Genomic DNA, 22,685 nt, shown 5'->3' with positions numbered 1-22,685 from the left:
GGATCATTAGCATTTAAACAAGTGAACACATAATAGGTCAGGTCGTGATAAAGGCTCCAAAGAAAAGCCAAGTGAGATGTGTGTGATAGAGAATGGTATTCTATTTATACAGGGTTGTCAGGGAAGGGCTCTCTGACAATGTTTGTGACACTTGGACAGATTCCAGAAAGAATTAAGGGCACAAGTTATTGTTTCTCCAGACAAAAAAGACTGTAGTAGGCAGAATAAATAGCAAGTGCAAAGGCCCTGAGGCACAGGTGGGTTTAGCACAGATGGGACTTGATCACCGCCCTGGAGACTTGGGCAAGAAAAGAATAGGAAGGACACGCTGGACAGAGGGTAGAACAGAAACGTGCCTATAACCAGGCAAGAGTGTTATGTCCTCTGAGATGCTGAGGAGACGTTTTATGTGAGGATATAAAAATATGATGGGAAAGATGGAGCCCCAGTGGGACTCGATTGTGGGGACTTCACATGCCCTTGAACTCCAAGTAGGGTTACTTAGACTGTATCTGTAACAGGGAGTCACTGAGGATTTAAACAAAGGATAATACATGGTAAAAATCCAACTGCTAGCAAGATCCACTGCCTTTGGTATGTCTTGTGAGATAATGGGAGGAGGGAGGTGATAGATAAAAAGGCAATGGACAGACAAATGAACAGATCTTAACCACAGAGCTACCTAAAATGCTTTGCGGAACAAGGTAAGGAAATCATCAATCAATTACAGCTTCATTAATTATGAAACACAACCACATAAACATAAAACCTGAATTACCTTGCACAGGCAGAGATAATCAACCATGCAGCAAACAGAGTTGCTTGAAAGGAGACCTCTCGTAACAAACTGGTTTCTAATAGGAAAAATAAAAAGAAATGAATCAGAACTCAAAAACATGGTTTTCAAACGTATGTCAGCTCAAGTAATTTGTCATAAGTAATAAGACAAAATTATCAAATGTTGTACAGGGCCATTCATTACAAATTTCCTGGAAATGATCAGTTTCGTCCTATCACTAAAAAAATAAATGATTACATTACATAAACAGTTTGGGGCTCGCCTTTTACTTTAGTGCTGGGGAAAGGCTTTTTAGAATGCACGCTAATGTCAGAAATCTAACTGGGATGATACTGATAATAATACTAATGCCTCAAGTTTGTGGAGTGACTTATGATTCACAAAGAGCTTTCCTACATCAGTTCATTTCATCAGCACGACAAAAGCGTGAGGTGGGAACCATTATCACAGTTCTGCAAATGAGAAGACCAAATTTCAAATGATGAAATCCGTCCAAGGTCACACAGCTATGAGGTGCCAGAGCGAAGACCGAAAAACCACATCTAGCCAGAACACCATGTTTTGCCTAAAAGGGGGCAGGGAAAGAGAATGGCAACTTGGCATGCTGGGAGTCTCTAAAGGGCAAAAAAAGAGAATAAATATTCTGAACTATCTGTCCTTCTGAAACTCTTTGCTATCGTAAAATATTTCAGTGCTACCAAGCCACAGTGGAAATGACTGCAAATCCTCCAGAAGTTATAAATGGAAGAGTTAAACCAGTTGTGACCCTGAGTATTATTCTAATCACCTAAAAGAAATCAGAGCTAGTTTAAGGATTGCCGCATAAAGATCTAAAGGAAAATAGAACAAACTTCAGCTTAGTCTTTGCCAAATGCTTCAAAAGCTCAATTTTTGTTTAAATAGTTGTTTAAAACTTGGAATGACTTTGAGCTATGAACGTATTTATTTTTGCCATTTGTGCTCTGAATGGAGATCGAGTCAGCTAACAGAAACCTACTTAGTCCATGATGCGGGCAGAACACTGGAGACTGGCAATGCAAAATATAGCACTTGTGAATGACATCACTGCAAATGTACAGTATTTCGTGTATACTGTGATTTAAATAAGTTATTGTGGGTTCAGTTGAACACTCAACCATCCTTCTAAAGTGTGTTTCTATTCTTAGCTTCCTCTGATTTCAAGTAGAATTTGAAACCCATTTTCTCACAGAAATAAGTCTAGCTTGACTGCAAAGGTCACTAGACTTGAATACTGAAGGAAAATTGGGTTTAAATTCAAGTTCTATAAAGATACGCATTGTGTGATTGTGGACAAGGTGTTCATTGATTCATTCCATCGGTAGCCGCTCACTTAGCATTGATTTTGGCTTAGTTCATGTGTAACCTCCTTCAAGAAGCCTTCCTGGATGCCTTCAACTCCCCCTTGGCCCTTAGCTTCTCCCTCTTTATAATCCCATTATACCTTATGCCTGTCTCCATCAACAACCTTTTCACACTGAATTAAAATTGCTGTTTTCTTTCTCTATGATTCCCCACCAGACTATTGAGAATAGCCAGCAACTATTTGCTGCTCTTCGGTGGCAGTGCCCATATTTTCCTTGGGAAGCCCTCTCTCCCCTTCTCCTAGTACATGGTGCCCATGGACAGGCTGATTTCTCTCCCAGTCTTTGATCCACTCCAAGCTATTTGGAGCTTTACATATTTATTGCCAAAGGGATTGGTTTTGCCATATAAATGGGACCCTTCCAGAACCAAGGAAGCCTGCCCTTTTGTCCTAACTTGAGAAGCCAATAATCTCCTTCTGCTGGCCTTGAACATGGAAAGTTGTAGGTACAGAGCCAGCAGGAACTGCCATGGAGTAGTAAGTAGCATTTTAAAGAGTGAAGCTGACACAGAAGAAAAGAGACTTGTAGAGACTGACAGAAACCTGAAATGTTTGCCTGGAATTTTTAATAATATGAAGCAATACATTCAATGATTGATTAATCCATTTTGAGTTGGATTGCCATCCGGTGGAACTCAAAAAGCCCTGAGTGATAAAGATGATGCCATGCACGCCTTTATCCCTAGCATATGAACCATCACCTGAAACAGCCTGCACACTCAAAACCTACATGCGAAGGAGATAAAATAGAATCAAATGGAGACCTTGTCCACTCAGGGCTTCATAGACAGGTGAGGCAAAGGAAGATGGCGTCAACAGAAAGATAGATACACGGTGCTGGTTGCTATGGCATCTCAGGGAAGCCAAGTGTTACCTCAACCCCGCAGCAGGGGGCAGAGAAGGCCCCACAGAAGCGGTCTCCTCTGAACTGTACCTTGAAGAAAGAGTAGGGGTCTTCCAGGTATAGCCCGTGGGAGACATTCTAGATACAACAAAGAACATGTACAGAGGCTTACTTGACCTGTCAGAACTTGAGTATTCTTATCTGTAAAATGGAGATAGCACACTTAACTGGTCCACCACAGTCATGGAGCCCGTGCTCTGTGCCAAGCACTACCTGGGTAAGTTTAAAATCTACAAATGCCTAAGATATGGTGCCCATCCTGAAGGAGCTCACAGCATGATGGGTGAGCTACAAAAGTAAACATGCAAGAGCAGTGCAGGAAATGGGTATGGAGGAACACAAAAAGGGGTCACTTAACACCTCTTCCTCAGAAAACAGGGTGGACTCCCTGGAGGAGGTGGCTGTGAAGCCTTAGTAGGTGTTGATCACTGGGGAACTGTCTAAAAAATAAACACTGCTTTCTCCTTCATCCCAACACCTTGAAAGGGAGCTAAAAAACCCTCAACACTTATCTAATAGCTGCACTGGGAAGAAAATAAAGCAGAGCATATTGGTCTTTGGGAGTAGAAGCGGTCAGTGAAATAAATATTCATGATTTGGGGAAGGCAAACAAAGAGAAGATATTATTTTTCTGCTTAACCTCAATCTTATGTAATCATAACGTCACATTTTTGAAGTGCTCAGTCTACACGATGCTAAGTGCTCGACACGGATTATTTTAGTCATTTACAAGGTAAGCACTATGGTTATCTCCATTTACAGATGAAAACGTGAAATTTTGGAGGGTTGGGTAAACAGCTTCTGAGTTCCAGCCAACAAATGGGCACTGGGCTTTGAACCTTGGCAAGCTGAAGATAGAGCCTTGAGGCGACACTGTGTGCAGACATGATTAATCTGATATTAGCAAGCTAGAGATTAAGGGAGATGCTTGCTGAATTTATATCTGATTTACTACTGACAGGAAATAACAATGCCTTGATGTCTTTTGACTTTCCTTGATGGGGGCATAGCATGAAAGGACGTTCTTTTCTTTCTTCCCTTCATTCTCTTCTTATAGAGTATGTCAAATGCACAGCTAAGTATAAAGGTGATAACAGTGTACACCTGTGTACGCACGACTCCGCTTTAGCCAAGCTTAACATTTTGCCAAATGTCTTCAGGGTTTTAAAAAAATAAATAACACTGCAGATCCAGTCCTTCTGGTGCCTCAAAGATGACACCTCCAAATCAATCACCTTCTCTGCGAATGCATCACATGAGCACAGGCTGATACCAGCGCCTAAGGGGACATTAGTCACCTCTGGGCCCTGAAAGGAAGAATTATTTGGGTGTGGCAAAGATTTAAAAAAAAAAAAAACTCACTTGGATGATCCAAAATGTTTTCCTGGAAAGGTTCAGAAGCTGTGAACTGGGACCGAGGAGGCAGGTTGTGGGAGTTTTCTCCGGGACTCCGAGAGGTGACATGGCTGGAAAAGGAGGTTTTCACAGACTCTGCATTTAGCTTCTCCGACTCCCAGTTATCCATCAGTGAACAGTCCAAACCACCTCCTGGAAGAGCAGAAGGGATCAGTGCTTGTGTGTGTTTGGGTGTGTGTGTGTTTTCGGTGACTAATGATCATAACAATAGTCTCAAGAAGGACAGAGAATTGGAACTGAACGAGCAGAGATATTTTTTTCCTAACCTCTATTTTCATAGCATGTCTGGATCATAAAGTGACTAAGGCAGCCCACAGGTGACAGCCCCAGAGAAGATGCCAAGCCAGAGTTCCGGAAGGGGAGCCAGGGTAGAGGGGAAGGCGAAAGCTTCATGAGCCCCGGGGCGGGTGGATCCATTGATTCATTCAATGCAGAATTATTGTATAACTGCACACAGGACACAGCTCAAGAGGCTGGGAGTCAGAAGCCAAAGTAGATACTGCTGTGCCCCACTCACAGTTGGAGAGGGACAAGCACACAAGCCCACAGCTAAGAGGCAACGAGGTCATTGCTATGTGGAAGCCTGGCAGAAGGTGTCCAGATGGAGCCTAGGAGGGAGTGTGTGAGTGCTGAAGTGGAAACTTGAAGGATGAGTAGGAGTGCTTCCAGAGAGACAGCAGGAGGAGGGCAGGCCAGGCAGAGAGGAGGGGGAGGGAGAGGGGAGGGGGAGGGGGAGAAGGAAAGACATCAGCCTGGGAGAGAACGTGGCAGGTTCCCAGAAGAGGGAGGCCTCCTATGTGGTCAGACAGGAAGTTCTGGAAGATGGTTCTGGCTGGACTGCTAAGAGGGGGTCAAATCACGAAGGGCCTCATGGGTCACACTCACTCAGGAGCTAAGATTTATCCTGAGGGCAACTTGGAGCGTGAGTGTAACAGGAGGTACCTGGTGTGTTGAAGTGCTCACTCAGCAGTGAGAGATGGGAGAGAAGCCCCTCCCCGTTTTGGAAGCTGGGAATGACTGTGGAGCTCCAAGAGACACTTGGGGTCCTCATATAACAGTGCTTCTTAACCAGAAGTACTTTCTCTCCCCAGGGGACATTTGACAATGTCTGGAGTCATTTTGGGTTGTCACAACTTAAGCAGGGGAGAAGGGATGGGGTGTCACTGGTATTTAAGGAAATAAAACCCAGGGATGTTGTGAAACATCCTATAATACACAAGACAGGCCTGGATACTGAGCTAATGAACTGATGCTTCTGGACACGGGAATTCCTGCCAACCCTGCAGGTTGCCTCCCACCCTCCCACCCACAACTTGCTGCCTCTTGACAAAGCAATCTGCAGAAGCATCCCTGCTGGTTGCCATAGAAAAAGGAAACAGTAGAAAGTGAGACATGCAGAGCGTCCAGTAATGATCAAGTTGCAGACGAGGTCCTGGACCTTGTTCATTGCAGCACTAGTCACAGCAGCCAAGTTATGGAAACAACCCGAGTATTCACCAATAGGCAAATGAGTAAAGAAAATCCTGCCATTTGTAACATCGTGGATGAACCAGGAGGACATTATGCTAAGTGAAATAAGCCAGTCATAGAGAGACAAATACCGCATGATTCCACTTACACACGTGGTATCTAAAGTAGTCAAAATCAGAAAAGCAGGGAATAAAATGGTGGTTGCCAGGAGCTGGGGGAGGGGGCCATGGGGAGTTGTTCAACGGTTATAAGGTTTCAGTGATGCTAGATGAATAAGTTCTAGAGGTCTGCTGAACATAGTGGCTATAGGTGTCAATGAGGTATTTTATGCACTTCAAAATATGTTGAGAAGGGTGATCTCGCTTTTTGTACTTAGTACAAAAAACAGGCTCCCCCCAAAACCCCCGCAGAAACAAAAGACTCCACAAAGGGACACAAGGAAACTCTGGGAGGTGTTGGATGTCTGTTGCCTTGACTCTGGTGATGGTATCAGGGGGTTTGCAACTGTCCAAGCTCATCAAAGTGTACACATTAAATAAGTACATCTGCATATATCAATTATACCTCAATAAAGCTGTTTTAAAAAAAGAGAGGAAGCTATGTGGTCAAATTAACATGGAAGTGAGAAGGAACTGGTAACTTTCATGGCTGATTATATATTCATGAATGGCACTGAACTAAGATCTGGGGAGATATGGTTGAGGGTGTGAGAAGAGTAAAAATATTCCTGTGCTGTCGTCCAAGGCTGCTCTGTTGAACTTATGCTTTGCCACTGAGAGTGAGATGAAAGAAAAATGTATCTCGTGTAGCATACTGGAAATATTACACAGAATTTTCTGCAAGAAGAGTTGACATTAAAAAGAGAAACCACAAAAGAATCTTAACAAAAAATGATCAAGGAATTTTCATCTCTGAAAGGACACAGTTTGCCCCCAATTCACACTTCCCCTCACTGACATTTTTTTCCCTCTAACCTTAATAATAAATGAAAGAATCATAATGCAGAAAACATTTCAGTAAATAGTTCTTTGGTATTATATTTGAAGATATTAATTTCATTCTGTTCCTTCTGATTTATTTAAATGCAGGGTAGCTGACTCCTGTTTTAAAAGGAGGAATCCATTTCTCCCGAGCACATTCCCTATCCTTGCAATGTAGAATGGGCATTTGTTTGCTATAGAGGGAAACACAAAGTGACATGCAGATGTTGCCATTAAAGATATTTACGGAAGAGGCGCTAGATCAAGAGAAAATCGCAGACCTCAGGCAAGGGTGCCTTGTCTGAGGTCATCTTGTCTTTCTTTCTTGGGACTGGCAGAAATAGAGCGGGAAGTCCTGATTCGTCCTCCCTGCACGAATCCTAGATCCTCTATCAATATGACTCACGGGCTCTGGGGATGCATCCCAAATTGCAGTATTGGGTCTGGGGAGCTACAGAATGCCATGGCTAAAGAATGAATTGCAGCTAATGAGGAAAGGTATCTCGACACAGCTGTGGAAGGGGTGAGCTAAGGATAAACAAAATAGGCAACAACAACAGAAAAAACGTTTTTAGCCTGAAAAATGAAGCAAAAGGAAATCAGAGGAAGTAAGTTTTGATTGCATCCATGGCCCAGAGAGAAAACAGCAAAACAATTTAATTTTGAATTCTTCTCTAGTCTTCTAACTCGGCGATGTTTCCAGAGAAAAATAAATTGCTGATAAAAGTCACAGGGCTTTGGGTAAATCCGGAAAATAAGAAGTCTGGGGAAGATTTGATTACAATTGACAGCAGAAATGAGAGCTTTCAAAATCCTGTGTGTGCGCACCCGGCGTTGACTAATTACTGATTTGGAGGGGGGTGGTTTGATTTGTTATATTTAGAAGATATTTGGAAACCATGAGAATTTTAACAAGATACCTCATGCACATGCGGTGCTGCTGTGGTCCAATTGCTTTAAGGTTGTTTGGACATATTTTGAAGAGGCAACTATGGGAAAACAAGACGTTAATTTACAAATATGTGAAACTCTGCCTTTAGAACAGTGATTCCCAAACTTCAGGCATCCAAGCATCATTTTCCTGATTTTTGCCACATCCCGGAGCCTTCTTAACTCCTAGCCATTTCATATTTTCTTAAATTGTTTCACTTTAGTCTTTTACTTTAAAGGAAACTTTATATCAATCATTTAAATGTCCTAAAGAAAAAGTAAATATAAAAACAAATACAGGGACTTCCCTGGTGGCACAGTGGTTGGGAGTCTGCCTGCCGATGCAGGGGACACGGGTTCGTGCCCCGGTCTGGGAGGATCCCACATGCCACGGAGCGGCTGGGCCCGTGAACCGTGGCTGCTGAGCCTGCGCGTCCAGAGCCTGTGCTCCGCAACGGGAGAGGCCACAACAGTGAGAGGCCTGCGTACCACAAAAAACAAAAAACAAAAAACAAAACCAAATACAGTGAAAATGAGACCTTATTTAATTTGCACTAAATACTTTTGTAGGGGAGAGCTCTGAGTCTGTTCTTTGTTAAAAGAGAGAGTAGTGAGTGTTCAAGAGTCTTAAAGCAACTGAGGCTCTCATCTGAGCCCTTCTCCTTGGTTTTATGAGAAAGATGGTGAGATCTGGAAGAGGAGTCAGAGCTTCCGCCTCACTGAGAGATTCAGCATTCACTACTGTCGTGTCCTAGAGGCATCTGCCGCCTCACCCACACTTTGGGAAAACGTTGCTTTAGAACCAAGAAGAGACTTGCCCCATGTGTTCCAGAAAGTCAGCCTAGGACCAAGAGATGGATGTTCCAAGTACATAAGATAGGTCAGCAGAAGCAAGCCACTACTGCAGCAGTGCTACCAATGAGAGGAAGACGCAGCCCACCCTTAAAAGGCAAGGGGGTTTTGATTGTGTTGTATACTAGTATACAGGAAAGAACGGTGAAATTAGGAGAGTCATGAAGTACTGGATTTGGAAAAACCTCGTTTATATAAAACAGAATGGAATGAAAGCCTAAGCCCCAATATTGCTGACTTTGCCCCCTGAAATAACAGAACTCTATTGAGACAATCCCTTGGCAACACGAAGGTCACGGAAGAAAAAGTAAGCAACTCAGGGCTGAGCTGTGATTCCTTTAGGGCAGAAGAAGGGCAGGCCCCCAACCATCACCAAACACCACTTTTGTCAGGACCGTTGCAACACGCAGTGTTCCTGCCCCTGCTCTGGCACCTTATCGTTTTGCTTAGGACCTTGTTGTCTTTTTACCAACTTAATTACTTGAAATGCTAATATAGCCTGTCTCTTCGCTGTTTCAAGGCTGTGATATATTTTCCTAGTGTTTCTGGTTTTTAAAAATAAATAAGGTTTAATTTTTTCCTCCAGAAAAAGAAAAAGTCATGAGTCCAAAATAGGCAAATCCATGCAGACAGGAAGTAGGCTAATGGTCTACTAATGGGTAGGGGGACAGGAAATGGGGCACGACTGATAACGAGTATGGTGTTTCTCTTTGCTGTGATGCAAATGTTCTGGAGTTAGAAAGTGGTCATGGTTTCATAACATACTTTGTGAATATACTAAAACAATCACTGAATTGTACATGTTAATATGGTAAACTTTATGGTATGAATTATATCTCAATTAAAAAGTAAGGAGGGCTCCTTCTCACTGTAGGTATCCGTGCCACAATCTGTCCGGGATGCCAAGAGTTGGCAGGATCACCTCTAGTTGCCTTCTTCTTTTTCTTTAACATCTTCATTGGAATATGATTTCTTTACATTGTTGTGTTATTTTCTGCTGCATTCTAGTTGCCTTCTGATGGAAGATGCCGTGCATAACTTTTTTTTACCAGAGACGTCTTTAAGGCTGCAGGACACTTGACCTCTTTCGCAAGCGGCACACCCTTAGTCATTTCTTTATATGCTCTTCTTTCATGGCATCATGCTGTTCTGGTCCTCTGCCTGAGAAACTTTCCCCACAGTGCCTGTCCTGGTTGTAGCACGGTGGGCACATACTCAAGATTCCTCGGTTTGAGGCCAGCCTATGCTACTTACTAGTTGCACGGCCCCATGAAAAGGATCTAATCTGCCTTAGTGTTCCCCTCGGTAAAATGGGGATAATCATAATACTCTCTCTATGTTGTTGCAAATGGCAGGAGCTCCTTCTTTTATAAGGCTGAATAACATTCCACTGTATGTATATGCCACATTTTCTTTGCCCATTTATCTGCTGATGGACATTTAGTTTGTTTCCATATCTTTGCTATTGTGAGTAACACTGCAATGAATATGGAATGCTGATAACTCTTTGAGATCCTGATTTCAATTCCTGTGAATATATATCCAGAAGTGGGATTGCTGGATCACATGGTAGTTCTATTTTTAATTTTTTTAGGAGCCTCCCTACTGTTTTCCATAGCGACTGTACTAATTTACATTCCCTCCAGCAGTGCACAAGGGTTCCCTTTTTTCCACATCCTCACCAACATGGATGAACCTGAAGCGCATTGTGCTACGTGAAATAAGCCAGACACAGCGGGAGAAACGCTGCATGATTTCCGTAGTCCAAATTTCAGTTCCACAAGATGAATGATTCCTAGAGGTCTGTACAGCACAGTGGCTATAGGTAACGATTCTGTGTTGTATACTTAGAACTTTGCTAAGAGGGTAAATCTTACATTGTGTTCCTAACACACACACACGCACACAACTAATACTCCCACATAGACTTTGGAGAGAAGTGATGACATAACATAATGGATTTGTTGCAGTGATGCTGGTCCATAGCGCTCATTATTATCAGGGATAATTATTACTGGAGCTGCTGTTTAACCTCCTAAATCCCTTTCTTAACTCTCCTTTCTGCTCATCCACTTGTTTTCCTCCTTTGTTCCAAAGACCTCTACTACTTCTCACACTGGCTTCCAAATCAATATCAAGATCCTTCCTCACTCCCGACCTCTTTTCTTACACTTCCAAACCCCTACTGGCTATCTGTCCACTTCCCATAAGTACTACAAATTAAACTCACAAGAAACAGAATTCAGGGTCTCTTTTCCTGACCCCAACCTGTTCCTTTTTGCCTTTCTACAGCTAATTCATATTGAGCAGGACACCAGGCCCTGTACTAATATGTCCTTTCCATGAATTGTTGCATCTCATCCTCACAACAATTCCACGTTACTATTTTTCTTGTTTTATATACATAGAAATAGAAGACCAGGATTGTTAACTAACTTCCCCGAGAACACTCAGGTTGGAGAAGGTGATTCAAGGGCTTGAATTTAGGTCCGTTCAGCTCAAAAGCTCATCTTCCTCATAACTCGGACAGACTGTCTTCCAGGCCTTGGTGACAGGCAGAACTTTTCACGCAGTTCCCCGAATTAAACACATCCGTTTTCTTTGATTCCTCCCACTTTCTCATCACTACATTCGATCTGTCACCAGCGTGTCAATTCTACCTTGAAAAAGATTCCTTCAATCTCTTCCCTCTATTTCCAGAGCCACTGTCCCTGGTGTGCCAGCTGGTTTTAATTGCCTCTGAGTTCCCACTAGGTACCTCCATCCAATCTTTATTCATGGTGCTGTAAAGGCAATCTTTAAACATCTAAATCTGATTGTGTCATTGCCCTGCTTAAGAGCCTTCTACCAGCAGATGTAAGCTATTAGATATGGAATGGATAAACAACAAGGTCCTACTGTGTAGCACAGAGAGCTATATTCAGTATCCTATGATAAACCACGATGGAAAAGAATATCAGAAAGTGTGTATGTGCAAAGCGGAAATAGAGACACAGGTGTAGAGAAAAAACTTATGGACATCAAGAGGGGAAGGGGGTGGGATGAACTGGGAGATTAGGATTGACATATATACACTGCTATGTATAAAATAGATAACTAAGGAGAACTAACAGTGAACTCTACTCAATGATCCGTGGTGACCTAAATGGGAAGGAAATCTAAAAAAGAGGAGATATATAAGTACACGTATATACAATATATACGTATAAAGGATTCATTTCACTGTACAGCAGAAACTAACACTATATTATAAAACAACTATACTTCAATAAAAAATAATAAAATAAAATAGGCTTCTAAAATATCCTTGATTGATTAGACAAAATCCAAAGTCCTCAACACGGCGCAGAAGTTTCTTCAGATATCTTTAGTCTATCATTCCAGGCTCACCCACCACATCCCTGCCTCTTTCTCTTATCTTTGTCCTGTTTATACATCCTTGTTATTGTGGGGAACTAGGATACACTCAGTTTAATTACTAGTTTGTTAACATAAGGAATTGTTTCTTCATTTAACAAGCACTATTTTTTTAAATGAATCTAGTGTAACACACACACACACACATTCACAGACAAAAACTGGTGGAATCTTCATGGTCTGGCATCAATGTCACTTTCCTGGTTTTGATAATGTACTACCGAGTAACTTTTACCAGCAGGGGAAGTTGGATGAAGGGTACACAGGTGCTTTCTGTATTATTTATTTTTCAACTTCTTATGAATCTGTAATTACTACAAATCCAAAAGCTTTCACAAAAATAATATAGTATTTGAGCTGTCTGCCCAGGAAGCAGGTTGAGAAAAATAGTGGACACGTAAGGACCATATCTTTAAATTCTTATGTGGTTGTGTTATGTGAGTCCTCTTGCTTTGCTTTTTGGGCCTGGGCTATGAGGTATATGCTGGAAAGGAGAGGAAAACCGTTACTGGCAACAGAGCAAAGGATGGGCTTTCAAACTAGACAGACCTAGGTTGAATTCCAACTCTGCTGTTTATAAACTAAATGAACATGGGCAAGTTACTCAACCCTGAACTTCAATTTTATCATAATTATAATAAATATGATAATATGACCTAATTCCTAGAGGACTTTGAGATGTTTAAACATGATAATGTATGTAAACAAGGTAATATATAAATAATAATATAATACATAAATAACATAAACAAGACAGGATGTAAAGTGCTTAGCATATAATAAGCACCCTTGACTGCTCTCTTTCTTTCTCTCAGCCCACGTCAGCAAAATCCTGTTGGCTCTACCATCGAAGTGTATCCAGAATCCTTCCCATTCTCACCGCCACCCTGCTATCATCTTAGTTCAAGCTGCCATTCTCTCCCACCCGAGTCACTCTAACACCTCTTCACTGGTTTCCTAGCTTCTGCCCTCTATACCTACCTCACCTCCAACCTGAACACAGCAGCCAGAGCTATGTTGTCAAAATGTAAGGTGAATCACGTTATTCTTCTGCTCAAAATCCTCCAGCGGTTTCTCCCCTCACTCGGAGCAGAGAGCAAAGCCTTTGAAATGGTCTCACAGGTCTCATTGTCCTTCTGCAGCTGCTCCACCCATACACCTCTGAGATCCTGACCTCTCTTCTCCCCTCACTCACTCAGCCCCTCGCAGGCTCCTAGGCCAGAACCTTTGACCTTGCATTTCCTTTGCCCGATTGTTTCTCCCCAGATGCTTCACTCCCACGTTTAAGTCAGTGCTCAAAAGTCACTTTCAGGAAGGCCATGCCAGTCACCCCACCGAAACTTGAAATGCCCATCACTTCCTCCTTTGCTGCCCCACACTTCTTACCACTTTCCAGCATGCTTCGTAATTTACGTCATTGCATTCCTTGTCAGGAATGCAAGTTGCGTGCGAACAAATAGTTTTGTCTGTTTTGGTCACCGATACGTCCCAGTGTGTAGAACGATGCCTGATACCTAGTTGGCCCTCAATAAAATCTTCCAAGTGAACAAATGAATGAATGAACGAATCCCAGCATATGAACAACAGGAGCGAAGCGGCAGAACTGAGGAAGAGCACGATGCTCAGGAAACAGCGCAGATCAGTGTGATCAGAGTCCAACGCGTGTATGTAAGGGACCTGGTCTCCCTCCTCCCCTTCCCAGAAGACATCCTGAAGGGCCCTCAATACCCCAGGCCTCCACTGCGTTGCCCCCATACTCTCCTCACCATTGGTCCAGGACCACATGGTTGCTACTTCCCTTTTGGAAATTTCACCATGGAAAAAGAGGTTCAGACTCACCATTTTCATTGCAATGGTTTGTTTCCAGCCTCCTGACCCCCTCCAACCAGACGTCCTCATTGGGGGAAGAGTCAGCATTACCAAAGGTGCTTCCATGCAGCCAAGATTCAGAGGCACTGAGGTTGAAGAGAGAAGAAAAAGAACGGCGGATTCTCTTTTTCTTTCTAAATATTCTGGAGAGAAATGAAAGTACCAAGTGAATAATGAGTAGGAGTCAACTCAGGGTCAAAGCGGAGAATTTAGTGAAAACGGATGCACAGGGCACATGTCTACCACCCAGGTCCGTGATGCTCATTTCATTTGTTTCCTCCATTAATTCCAGGGAAGTTTCTTAAATTTCTGTGTGTGCCAGGTGCTTGGATCAATGTCAAGTATATTGAGATAAAAGACAAAACCTTGGGTCAAAAAAGTTCATAATCTAGTATGGGAGAAAGGCAAAAATAATGCAGATATGGCTAATGCTTTCCCTGACCTCATCATGTGCCTGGTGTCCTTCCTAGTGATTTGCATATAGTAATTCACATTATCCTCAGAACAGCCCTGTGAGGTAGGTGCTACTGTTGCCTCATTTCTCAGATCAGGAAACTGAGGCACAGAGAGTTAAAGAACTTGTCTGAGGTCATACAGCTAGTAAGTGACATAACAGGGGTGCAAACCCAGGCAGTCTGGCTCCATCCATCCTTTCTGCCCTGGATTACTGTGCTCTGTGGATGTGTGTTCTAACCGCTTAAGGCTGCTTTGAGAGTACCAGGAGGGGTATTGCTAATCTGGAGTCAAGGGAGCCTTTCTGGGGTATATGAACAAGAAGTCTCATATTGAGTCATGCTAGGAAATGAGTCAGGAAAGGTAAAAAGAAGGTGGATAATGAATAACCTTGACTGTTATGTGAAGGAGTTGGAATTTAACATAAGAGCACAGGGAGATCACTGAAGTATGTCAAGAGGAAGGGGGTGGGTGGTGATGTGATTTGGTAATTGCATTTCCAAAAGATTTTGATTCCCCACACATCCACACTCCCAACAATCCATCTTCTACCTTGTAATCAGCGTTATCGTGCTAAGGATGACTCTGATAGTTTGTCAATAGCTCCTCTTTTATCTACAGAATAAAGCCCAACCTTCTTAGGCTGGAGGCTGGAATGTAACCTCTTCAATCCAGCCCTGCTTCTGGGCTTAGTCTCCTTTCTTGGGAGAGCAGCCCTTTCCACCCTAAGTGGTAGCCCTCCCAAACTATGTGCCATTCCTCTCACTTTGTATCAGGGTATCTTAGAACTCCATGCCTGTTCCCTCCTCTGGAAGTCCTCTTTCCTACATCTATCTTAACTAACAGCCTGTGCCTCTCAAGGCTCAAATCAATCATCCTCATCTCTAAGAAGCTTGTATTAACCCGTCGCTCCAAATAAAATGGGCCTCCTTTCCTTCTTCCCTCTGCTAACCTCTATCAGGCTTCACTCCCAGCACCTGTATGGCTTCATTACTTTCTTTTTTTTAATTTAATTTTATTTTTTAATTTGTATTTATTTTTAATTTTTTTTTTGGCTGCACTGGGTCTTCGTTGTGGTGCGTGGGCTTCTCATTGCGGTGGCTTCTCTTGTTGCGGAGCACGGGCTCTAGGCGTGTGGGCTTCAGTAGTGTGGCTCGCGGGCTCTAGAGTTCAGGCTCAGTAGTTATGGTGCGTGGGCTTAGTTGCTCTGCGGCATGTGGGATCTTCCTGGACCAGGGATCGAACCCGTGTCCCCTGCATTGGCAGGCAGATTCCTATCCACTGCGCCACCAGGGAAGCCCAGCTTCATTACTTTCCTTTGTTTTCACGTCGGCCACCCCTGCCCCTTATGAGCCTGTGTGTTTCCACCAACTGGAGCAGTAATGGGCTCCTTATAAACGATGTTGAATGAACAAATGAATGAATGAATAATTAACGTTTGGGTTGGACTTCAGATCCTTGTACCTAACCTCCTCTACTTACTTGACTAAGTTCTCCTTGTACAGGACACTGGTCTGGGAGGGGCTCAGAGTTGTGTTGCCATCTTTGTCGCAGAGAAAACTGTCTTCGGTCCAGATGTAGTAGCCATTGGTGAGGAGTCTGGGACTTCGGCGACAGGTAAGGTGGGAGCCTGTCAGGGGATCTATGGGGCAGCAGTCAAAGGGACTGTTGCCATCCAGGAAATCACAGACAAAACCAAGGAGGGGATGAGAGAAGACCTTTCAATCTCTGTCCGGTTCATCCTGGCGCACAAAAACCACATTTCTAGTCATTGTGAAGGAAAACCAGCTCTTTGCGTTCCTGGCTACCGACTACTCCTGCACCTCTGAGACTGCCTCTCTTAAACTTCTCACTTTCATCTCTTTACCTGTGAGACAATTGACCTACAGCACATTTAGTGTTTCTTTCTGTCAGCCTACCTGTGATGCTGGAAGCTCAGAGCCTGCTCCAGCCCACCCTTACTTCAAATAACCCTCTGAATGCTATATCCTTACTCTTGTCACTCTAACAGATAAATCACAGCTACACAACCACCAGACGTATATGAATTATAGGAGAACATGCAGTCAAAGAGATCTTTTTGGCTTTTGCCAATTTCCCTCGGGTCAACCACACAAATGATTGCATAGTTACCCCCCCTGATTTACTATCCAGGGAAGTCTTCTACTTAGTTGGGTGAGTCTGTATATGTCTTAGGTTTGAAAAACAATCACATGTCTGTATGGTTGAAAGGCAACCTCATGCCTCATGCTTCACTGAAATTCTGAAAAATTTTTTTAAGTTTAAAGCTTATTCATGCTGTATATAAAATAGATAACCAACAAGGACCTACTGTATAACACAGGGAGCAATATCAATATTTTGTAATAACCTATAAGGGAAAAGAATCTGCAAAAGAATATATATATATTCCGAATATATATAACTGAATCACTTTGCTGTACACCTGAAACTAACACAACACTGTAAATCAACGATACTCCAATAAAATATTTAAAAAATAAACTGGTGCCATCAAAGAAAAAAGCCTATTCACAACTATTACATGCACTAAAGTTAGCAAAATACTATTTTAAATGGATATTATTTATGGAAAACTTACTACGAGCCTGGCCCATACTTCATACTTTATTTGCTTTTCACAAACCTCCCTAAAAGCTAAGTATTATTATCTTTATAGTACAGCAGGAAAAAAAAAATGAGATGCAGAAGGGCAAATAAATTGGGTATTTTATACAGCTAGTAAGTGGCAGAGTTAAGATTTGAACTCTGGTCTTTCTGACTCTAAAGCATGGGCTCTTTCCATGTGACCTGCCTGTTCATCTTTGACTGATGCATTTGCTAGTAGTAGGAGGCCTAGAACTTACAAAAGGGGACAGGTTCTAATATCAAAGCATGATCCCTTTATACCACCGGCATGTTTCACAAAATGCTAGAGGAAACATTGGCTGATGCCTGTGTGAGGAATAAAAGACAGACAGAGAAACAGAAAAAAAGAGAAAAAAAAAAGTAAGGAATGAAAAGAAAAGAGACTTCACTGCAGAACGTGAACAACATGGTAGATTGTACAGGTTTTAGTGGAGCATGACATTTGGCTGGCTTGTGCACTGGTATAGACCCTTGTGGCTCTTGTAAAGTGAGACAGTAAAAGCATATTTAAGAGAACATCAATTTGAGAAAAAGTAACCATGCATCGGTATTCAGTAGTTTCTCCACTCACCAAACAAACAAACCATTCACGTTTGCCCACACACTCACCTCCCTCCCTCCCAAACTCCATTTATTAGGTTAGGCAAGTTTGCAATCTGTATGTGCATGGGACTGGAAATATATCTCCATACCAAACCTGGATGAAACCTAAAACTAATATATATACCCCGCACTACGTGGCTTGCGGGATCTTAGTTCCCTGCCCAGGGATTGAATCTCAGGCCACAGCAGTGAAAGAGCCGAGTACTAACCACTGGACCGCCAGGGATTTTCCAATATTTTTAAGCCAAGAATACAACAAAATAATGCATACAGAAAGAATTTGATTGATTTTTCTTGCGAAAAGCCCAATGGAATACCTTGGGAAAATGCATGGGGGAGACAGCTCTACAGCGTATTCTTTCTCAGACCGGGAAGAATCTGCATAAGTAAATGAGAGAGAAGTACAAATTTATCACACTGCATCAACATGCATGATTGCAAACAGTGGACGGTGTGAATAGCTGATGTTCCAGCCTCAGCAGAGATTCCAAATGGTGCAGGCATCCAATGAATCAGGACGAGCACAACTTGTCACCAGGTCTCTACAGGCAGCAAGACATAATCTAGGGGCTTCTATCTCCTGTCTCTTCTCTCACTCAACTCTCCTTGAGAGGTTCCTTAGTTCGGATGAGGCAATGATATGCCATTAGCATCAAACTGACTCATGAAAAGGAGGAAGAAAACGTCTTACGTGAAGCTGTCCCAAACCCGAATCAATTACCCAAAGTTCTGGTTATTTTAGCTTACTCAGTCATTTGAGGAATTCAATCACCTGCCTAGATTCTATCTCGTTAGTGCATTTGAAGGCACTTCTATTACAAAATAATGAGCAGAGGACGAGTGGTGGAAAAAAATAAAGTTTTGTTTTATATAAATGATTTTCCAATGTATGACGCCTGTGAGTATTCTTAATTAAAAAATAGATCATGCATTCATTCATGTTCCAATTTAACCAAAGGCATGGCAACAGATTTCAACTGGGGAGAGTCGTAGTTGATTAATATTCTAAACTTTAAAGCAGCATTTTATATTGCATAGTAATGGTGTGAATACTTCTAATAGACAGGTTCAGTGAAACTTGGTTCCATTACTGACAATAAATATCTAAGACAAAGAAAGGAGTTTAGACTTTCAGATTGGGTTGGTGGATTTGAAGGAGAAAATTGTAGGAGTGTGAGGGAGGGTAGAAGCAGGGTTTGGGGAGAAAATAACAAGAGGAAGGAAGAAATTTGAAACCACTACCGTTTGAACAACGCCTACATTTTCTCCAAGTAGCTATCAAAATCATTCGGTATTTTTTTACAGACCAACCGTTTTGCATCTTAATAGTAACGGATAAACAATCCCCTTTCACATTTATGCACAGGCATCAAAAAATGGTGATTTTTTTTTTCCTACTAAAATGAAAAATACCACATTTCTCTCAAGGAAAGAAATGAAGTCAAAATCATTGCCAAAGTGAACACTGGCATTTAAGAAGCACGAGCTACTGACAGATGGTTAATGGTATGAGTATCAGCAAAATCAAAGCAAGGAAATTGCTAAAAGAAGTCTAATCGTTCAAAAGATAATTGCGTAGAGCAGTTCTACATTTACTTGCTACTGGTGTTGACATCAGTTGAGATATTCGGTTCATCTTGGGAAGGCTGCTTGTTCAAACTTCACAGATTTTCTGCAGAAGACATTAAAAAAAGGTGGATTACGTATTAAAAATAGAAAGATGATGTCAAAACAGATGGCATCTACTAATTGCACTAGTCAGATTTGTTTACTGAAAGAGTACAGAGATCAATGGGATTGAAGGCAGGGTTGAAGGGCCACTGAGGTTGTGTCTGCCTCTACAATTTTAGATTACATTTTCCATTGTGTTGCTCAGTGCATCTAAATAATCTTTTTCTCTAAATAAGCACAACATTTTATTCAGGAAGGCTAGACTTACAAAGGTTGACTTGTAATCAAAATAAAATAATAAAAATTAATTATTTGATTAAGAAATCAGAAAAAAAAGATTGGTTCTAGAACCCTCTAAATAGATGTATTTGTATTTTCATCATCCAACACACATCAACTTCATTATCACGTTCAAACAATGCTGGGGGTTGGTGTCCAACACCCAACACTTCAAACCATTGACAGGTAGTTACAGAGAGGGCTGGTGGTCTTTTCCAGTTGCTACTACCCTGGACATTTCTAAGTAGCATAAGTAGCATTGCACTAAAAATAGTATGTCACTGGGCAGATTTCAAAACTCAGTGCTCCTGAACATATAATTTACTTTCTCAGTTACAAATTAAACACATATCCAAGTGTGTAGATTAGGTAAACTTTGATCACTTACCACTCATGACATAGATCTACTTTCCAATGACTATTAAACTTTGTGTATATCACTATCCTAGTAGCATAGTAAGGTAAGACTAAATTCTTTTCTGATTCATCACCTCTATCCACGTTTTTCAAATGTGATAACTAGTAATAGGTTGTTTTCGTAGCTGTCACACATTAAAACAAACCCAAATAATTCTATAAATTCAAATTGATTCTTTCAATAAACTATACACAAAACCTGTTAGACAATATAGATTCTACCTTACAGAAACCTTAAGAGAAGTCAGGAGAACTTTCTGGCACTCCTTGGAAGATCTCTAAGTCAAAGCAGACATTCATAGATTTTAATGGCTTGGAATATAAAATAATATTGTTTGCTCTATAACATAATAGTATGTCACCTGTCCTTTCACTTTTTGTCCAGCCCAAATTACCCTATGTTAGTTACTCCCAATCATCAAGTTTAATTTTAAGCCAACAAATTGCATAGCAGAAAGCAAGGTCTTACTGGTACATCTTACAAATAGTTATAACAGGCTACAGTTAACTAATAGTTAATCAAGTATTAGTAACACTGAAAAAGACTTCAGTTGCAGCTCTAAAACTTTTCAAGAAACAGATCGCATCTACCAGTTCCATCAAAACAACTCATCTGTACTGAAAAATAATCTGCCCATACATATTCCTTCCAAAGAAAGTTCCCAGTCCCTTCTTCCTATTGATAAATAACAACAAAAAAATACTGAAATATGAAGTTTCCTGTGGTTGAGAGAGGAGAAATCCAGGACTTAGCAGTTCTTTGGCTGAAAATAGCGTCAGCATATCAACAGGTGCAGAAGTCTGTTAAGAAAGGAAAATCCCACCTTGTCCTCCTCCTAAAAGATGGCTGCACACATTGCCCTGTGCAGGCCGTTGCAGAGAAATTTTGTCTTCGGCAGCCTCTTGTTCTTTTGGCTGTTTCCTAGAATAGAAGAGCTCGTAGTTCTTGGGAAAGGCAGCCTACAACTGCTCTTGTTTTCTTTTAAAAAACAGCCTGAGTAACCGTTCTGCTGAGAGGCAGAATGAGGTCATACTTCCTGTGGGGCTCATGTCAGTGGCATTCACGCTGAGGAACATGGTGAAGATGAAAGCTGTCTCCTGGACCAGCAGTGGGGGGTGAATCAGACCCGCTGGATACATCACAGTCACTCGAGGGTTGCTCTCCTGAGCTAACTCGTCATCCCAGCTGTGAGAACATAAGGAAAACTTTCAGAGAAGCAGCACCTTGCTTATCATCTTCTGGCTATTTTCAGTATGAGTGTAGTACATAGTAGTGCTTTGTCCAAATCATTACTGGTGATCATGCACTGATGCTATTAAATTAAGAATACTATCAAGTACCAGAGCTTGATCTTCTGAAAATGTCTGCAGTGCCAGTAGGTTGATCCACCAAAGGCTGGACTTTCCAAGAATCTCTGTGAGTGGCATTCAAAATTTTATATGTTTGTAGAGCTAAAGAGCTGGATGCTACTGTTGGGTTCCTACAAATCTCTGCTATTGTCAGTGATAAAAGAAATAGACATTCCAGCAACACTGAGATGCATTGGGTAATGGAGAGTCACACAGACTGAGATTCAAACCCTGTCTGCCATAGTAGCTGTGACCTCAGATTTATGACTTAATCTCTTTGAGTTGTAACTTTCTCAATTATAAATTTAATGGCTTGGCGCATTAAATGAAATAAAAATAATGAGAATTGAGTCCTTAGCTCAGATGTGCAAGATGGATTCCTTATTTGTTTTCTGTAAATCAACTTCCCTTCTGAGGCACCAGTCGTCAGGCTGGCAGAAAAGTTAATCTCATTCTTTCTTGGGGTTTCCTTTCCCCCTGAGGTTATGGCCAAAGGCAGGGAGGGTCCTCTGTAGAACACCCCCAGGCAAGGGAAGCTGTTAGGAGGCGAACCCATCTAGTCTGTGGTAGGCAGTTTTTAAAGATGGCCCTCAAAGATCCTTACGGAATTCCCTCCCCTTGAGTGTGGGCTGAAGCTAATAATTTGCTTCTTCTAAACAGAATAAGACAAAAGGTGATGGGTTGCCACTACTATGATTAGGTCACAAAAGATGGCAGCATCTGTCTTGCTGGGCTCTCTGTAACCTTCTGGGCTTACACACTTGGATGGAGCAAGCTGCCATGTTGGAGAAGCACATGTGGCAAGGATCTGAAAGTTGTCTCAAAATCCAGTGAGGAACTGTGGTCCTGAGTCCATAAGCCAAGAATGCAGCCAACAACCACTGTGAGCTTGAAAGTAGGATGGTGGTTGCCAGGGGCTGGGAGGAAGGGGAAACAGGGGAGTGTTGGTCAAAGGATACAAAGTTTCAGTTATGAAAGATGAATAAGTCCTAGAGATCTACTGAACAGCATAATACCTGAGGTAGCAATAGAGACTCTTCATTTGTAACCAGCTCCAGGTGAAAACGCTGCTGGTTCATGGACTGTTTTTTGATGGGCAGGATGCTAGTGAATGCATTTTGGGCAATTCTAATATAACTTGGTGCGTGTGATGAATTAATTTAAAAATACTATAAACAATAAATAAGCACACCTGCATCCTTATTTAAATCCTTCAAGTACTCATGATCTCCCTTCCTACCT

General features: G+C 41.9%; 1 protein-coding gene across 11 annotated transcripts in view; it reads right to left on the bottom strand.

Moving 5' to 3' along the window:
• The window catches only part of TMEM71 (transmembrane protein 71), a 37,428-nt gene extending 16,369 nt beyond the window's left edge, over window positions 1-21,059 (bottom strand). For 10 of the 11 annotated variants that reach the window (XR_003793538.1, XR_003793542.1, XR_003793537.1 and 7 more), the window contains exons 1-7: window positions 20,918-21,059; window positions 19,323-19,398; window positions 18,044-18,104; window positions 15,957-16,139; window positions 13,992-14,164; window positions 4,450-4,635; window positions 779-854 (exon numbers count right to left, since the gene is read on the bottom strand). Coding sequence is in view for 2 of the 11 variants with exons in the window: in XM_029222718.1 (XP_029078551.1) it covers window positions 779-854; window positions 4,450-4,635; window positions 13,992-14,164; window positions 15,957-16,139; window positions 18,044-18,104; window positions 19,323-19,362 (719 nt within the window). In the remaining 9 variants the exon portion in view is untranslated. The remainder of the gene's footprint in view (window positions 1-778; window positions 855-4,449; window positions 4,636-13,991; window positions 14,165-15,956; window positions 16,140-18,043; window positions 18,105-19,322; window positions 19,399-20,917) is intronic. The other variant, XR_003793545.1, reaches the window with a different exon arrangement.
• Window positions 21,060-22,685: the final 1,626 nt, after the last annotated feature.

Source organism: Monodon monoceros, unplaced genomic scaffold (genome assembly GCF_005190385.1).
Source record: "Monodon monoceros isolate NGI ecotype Baffin Bay Population unplaced genomic scaffold, NGI_Narwhal_1 Super_Scaffold_14, whole genome shotgun sequence".
Lineage (NCBI taxonomy): Eukaryota > Metazoa > Chordata > Mammalia > Artiodactyla > Monodontidae > Monodon > Monodon monoceros.
The sequence above is the reverse complement of the archived record's forward strand: the minus strand, read 5'-3'. Positions and strand labels throughout refer to the sequence as shown.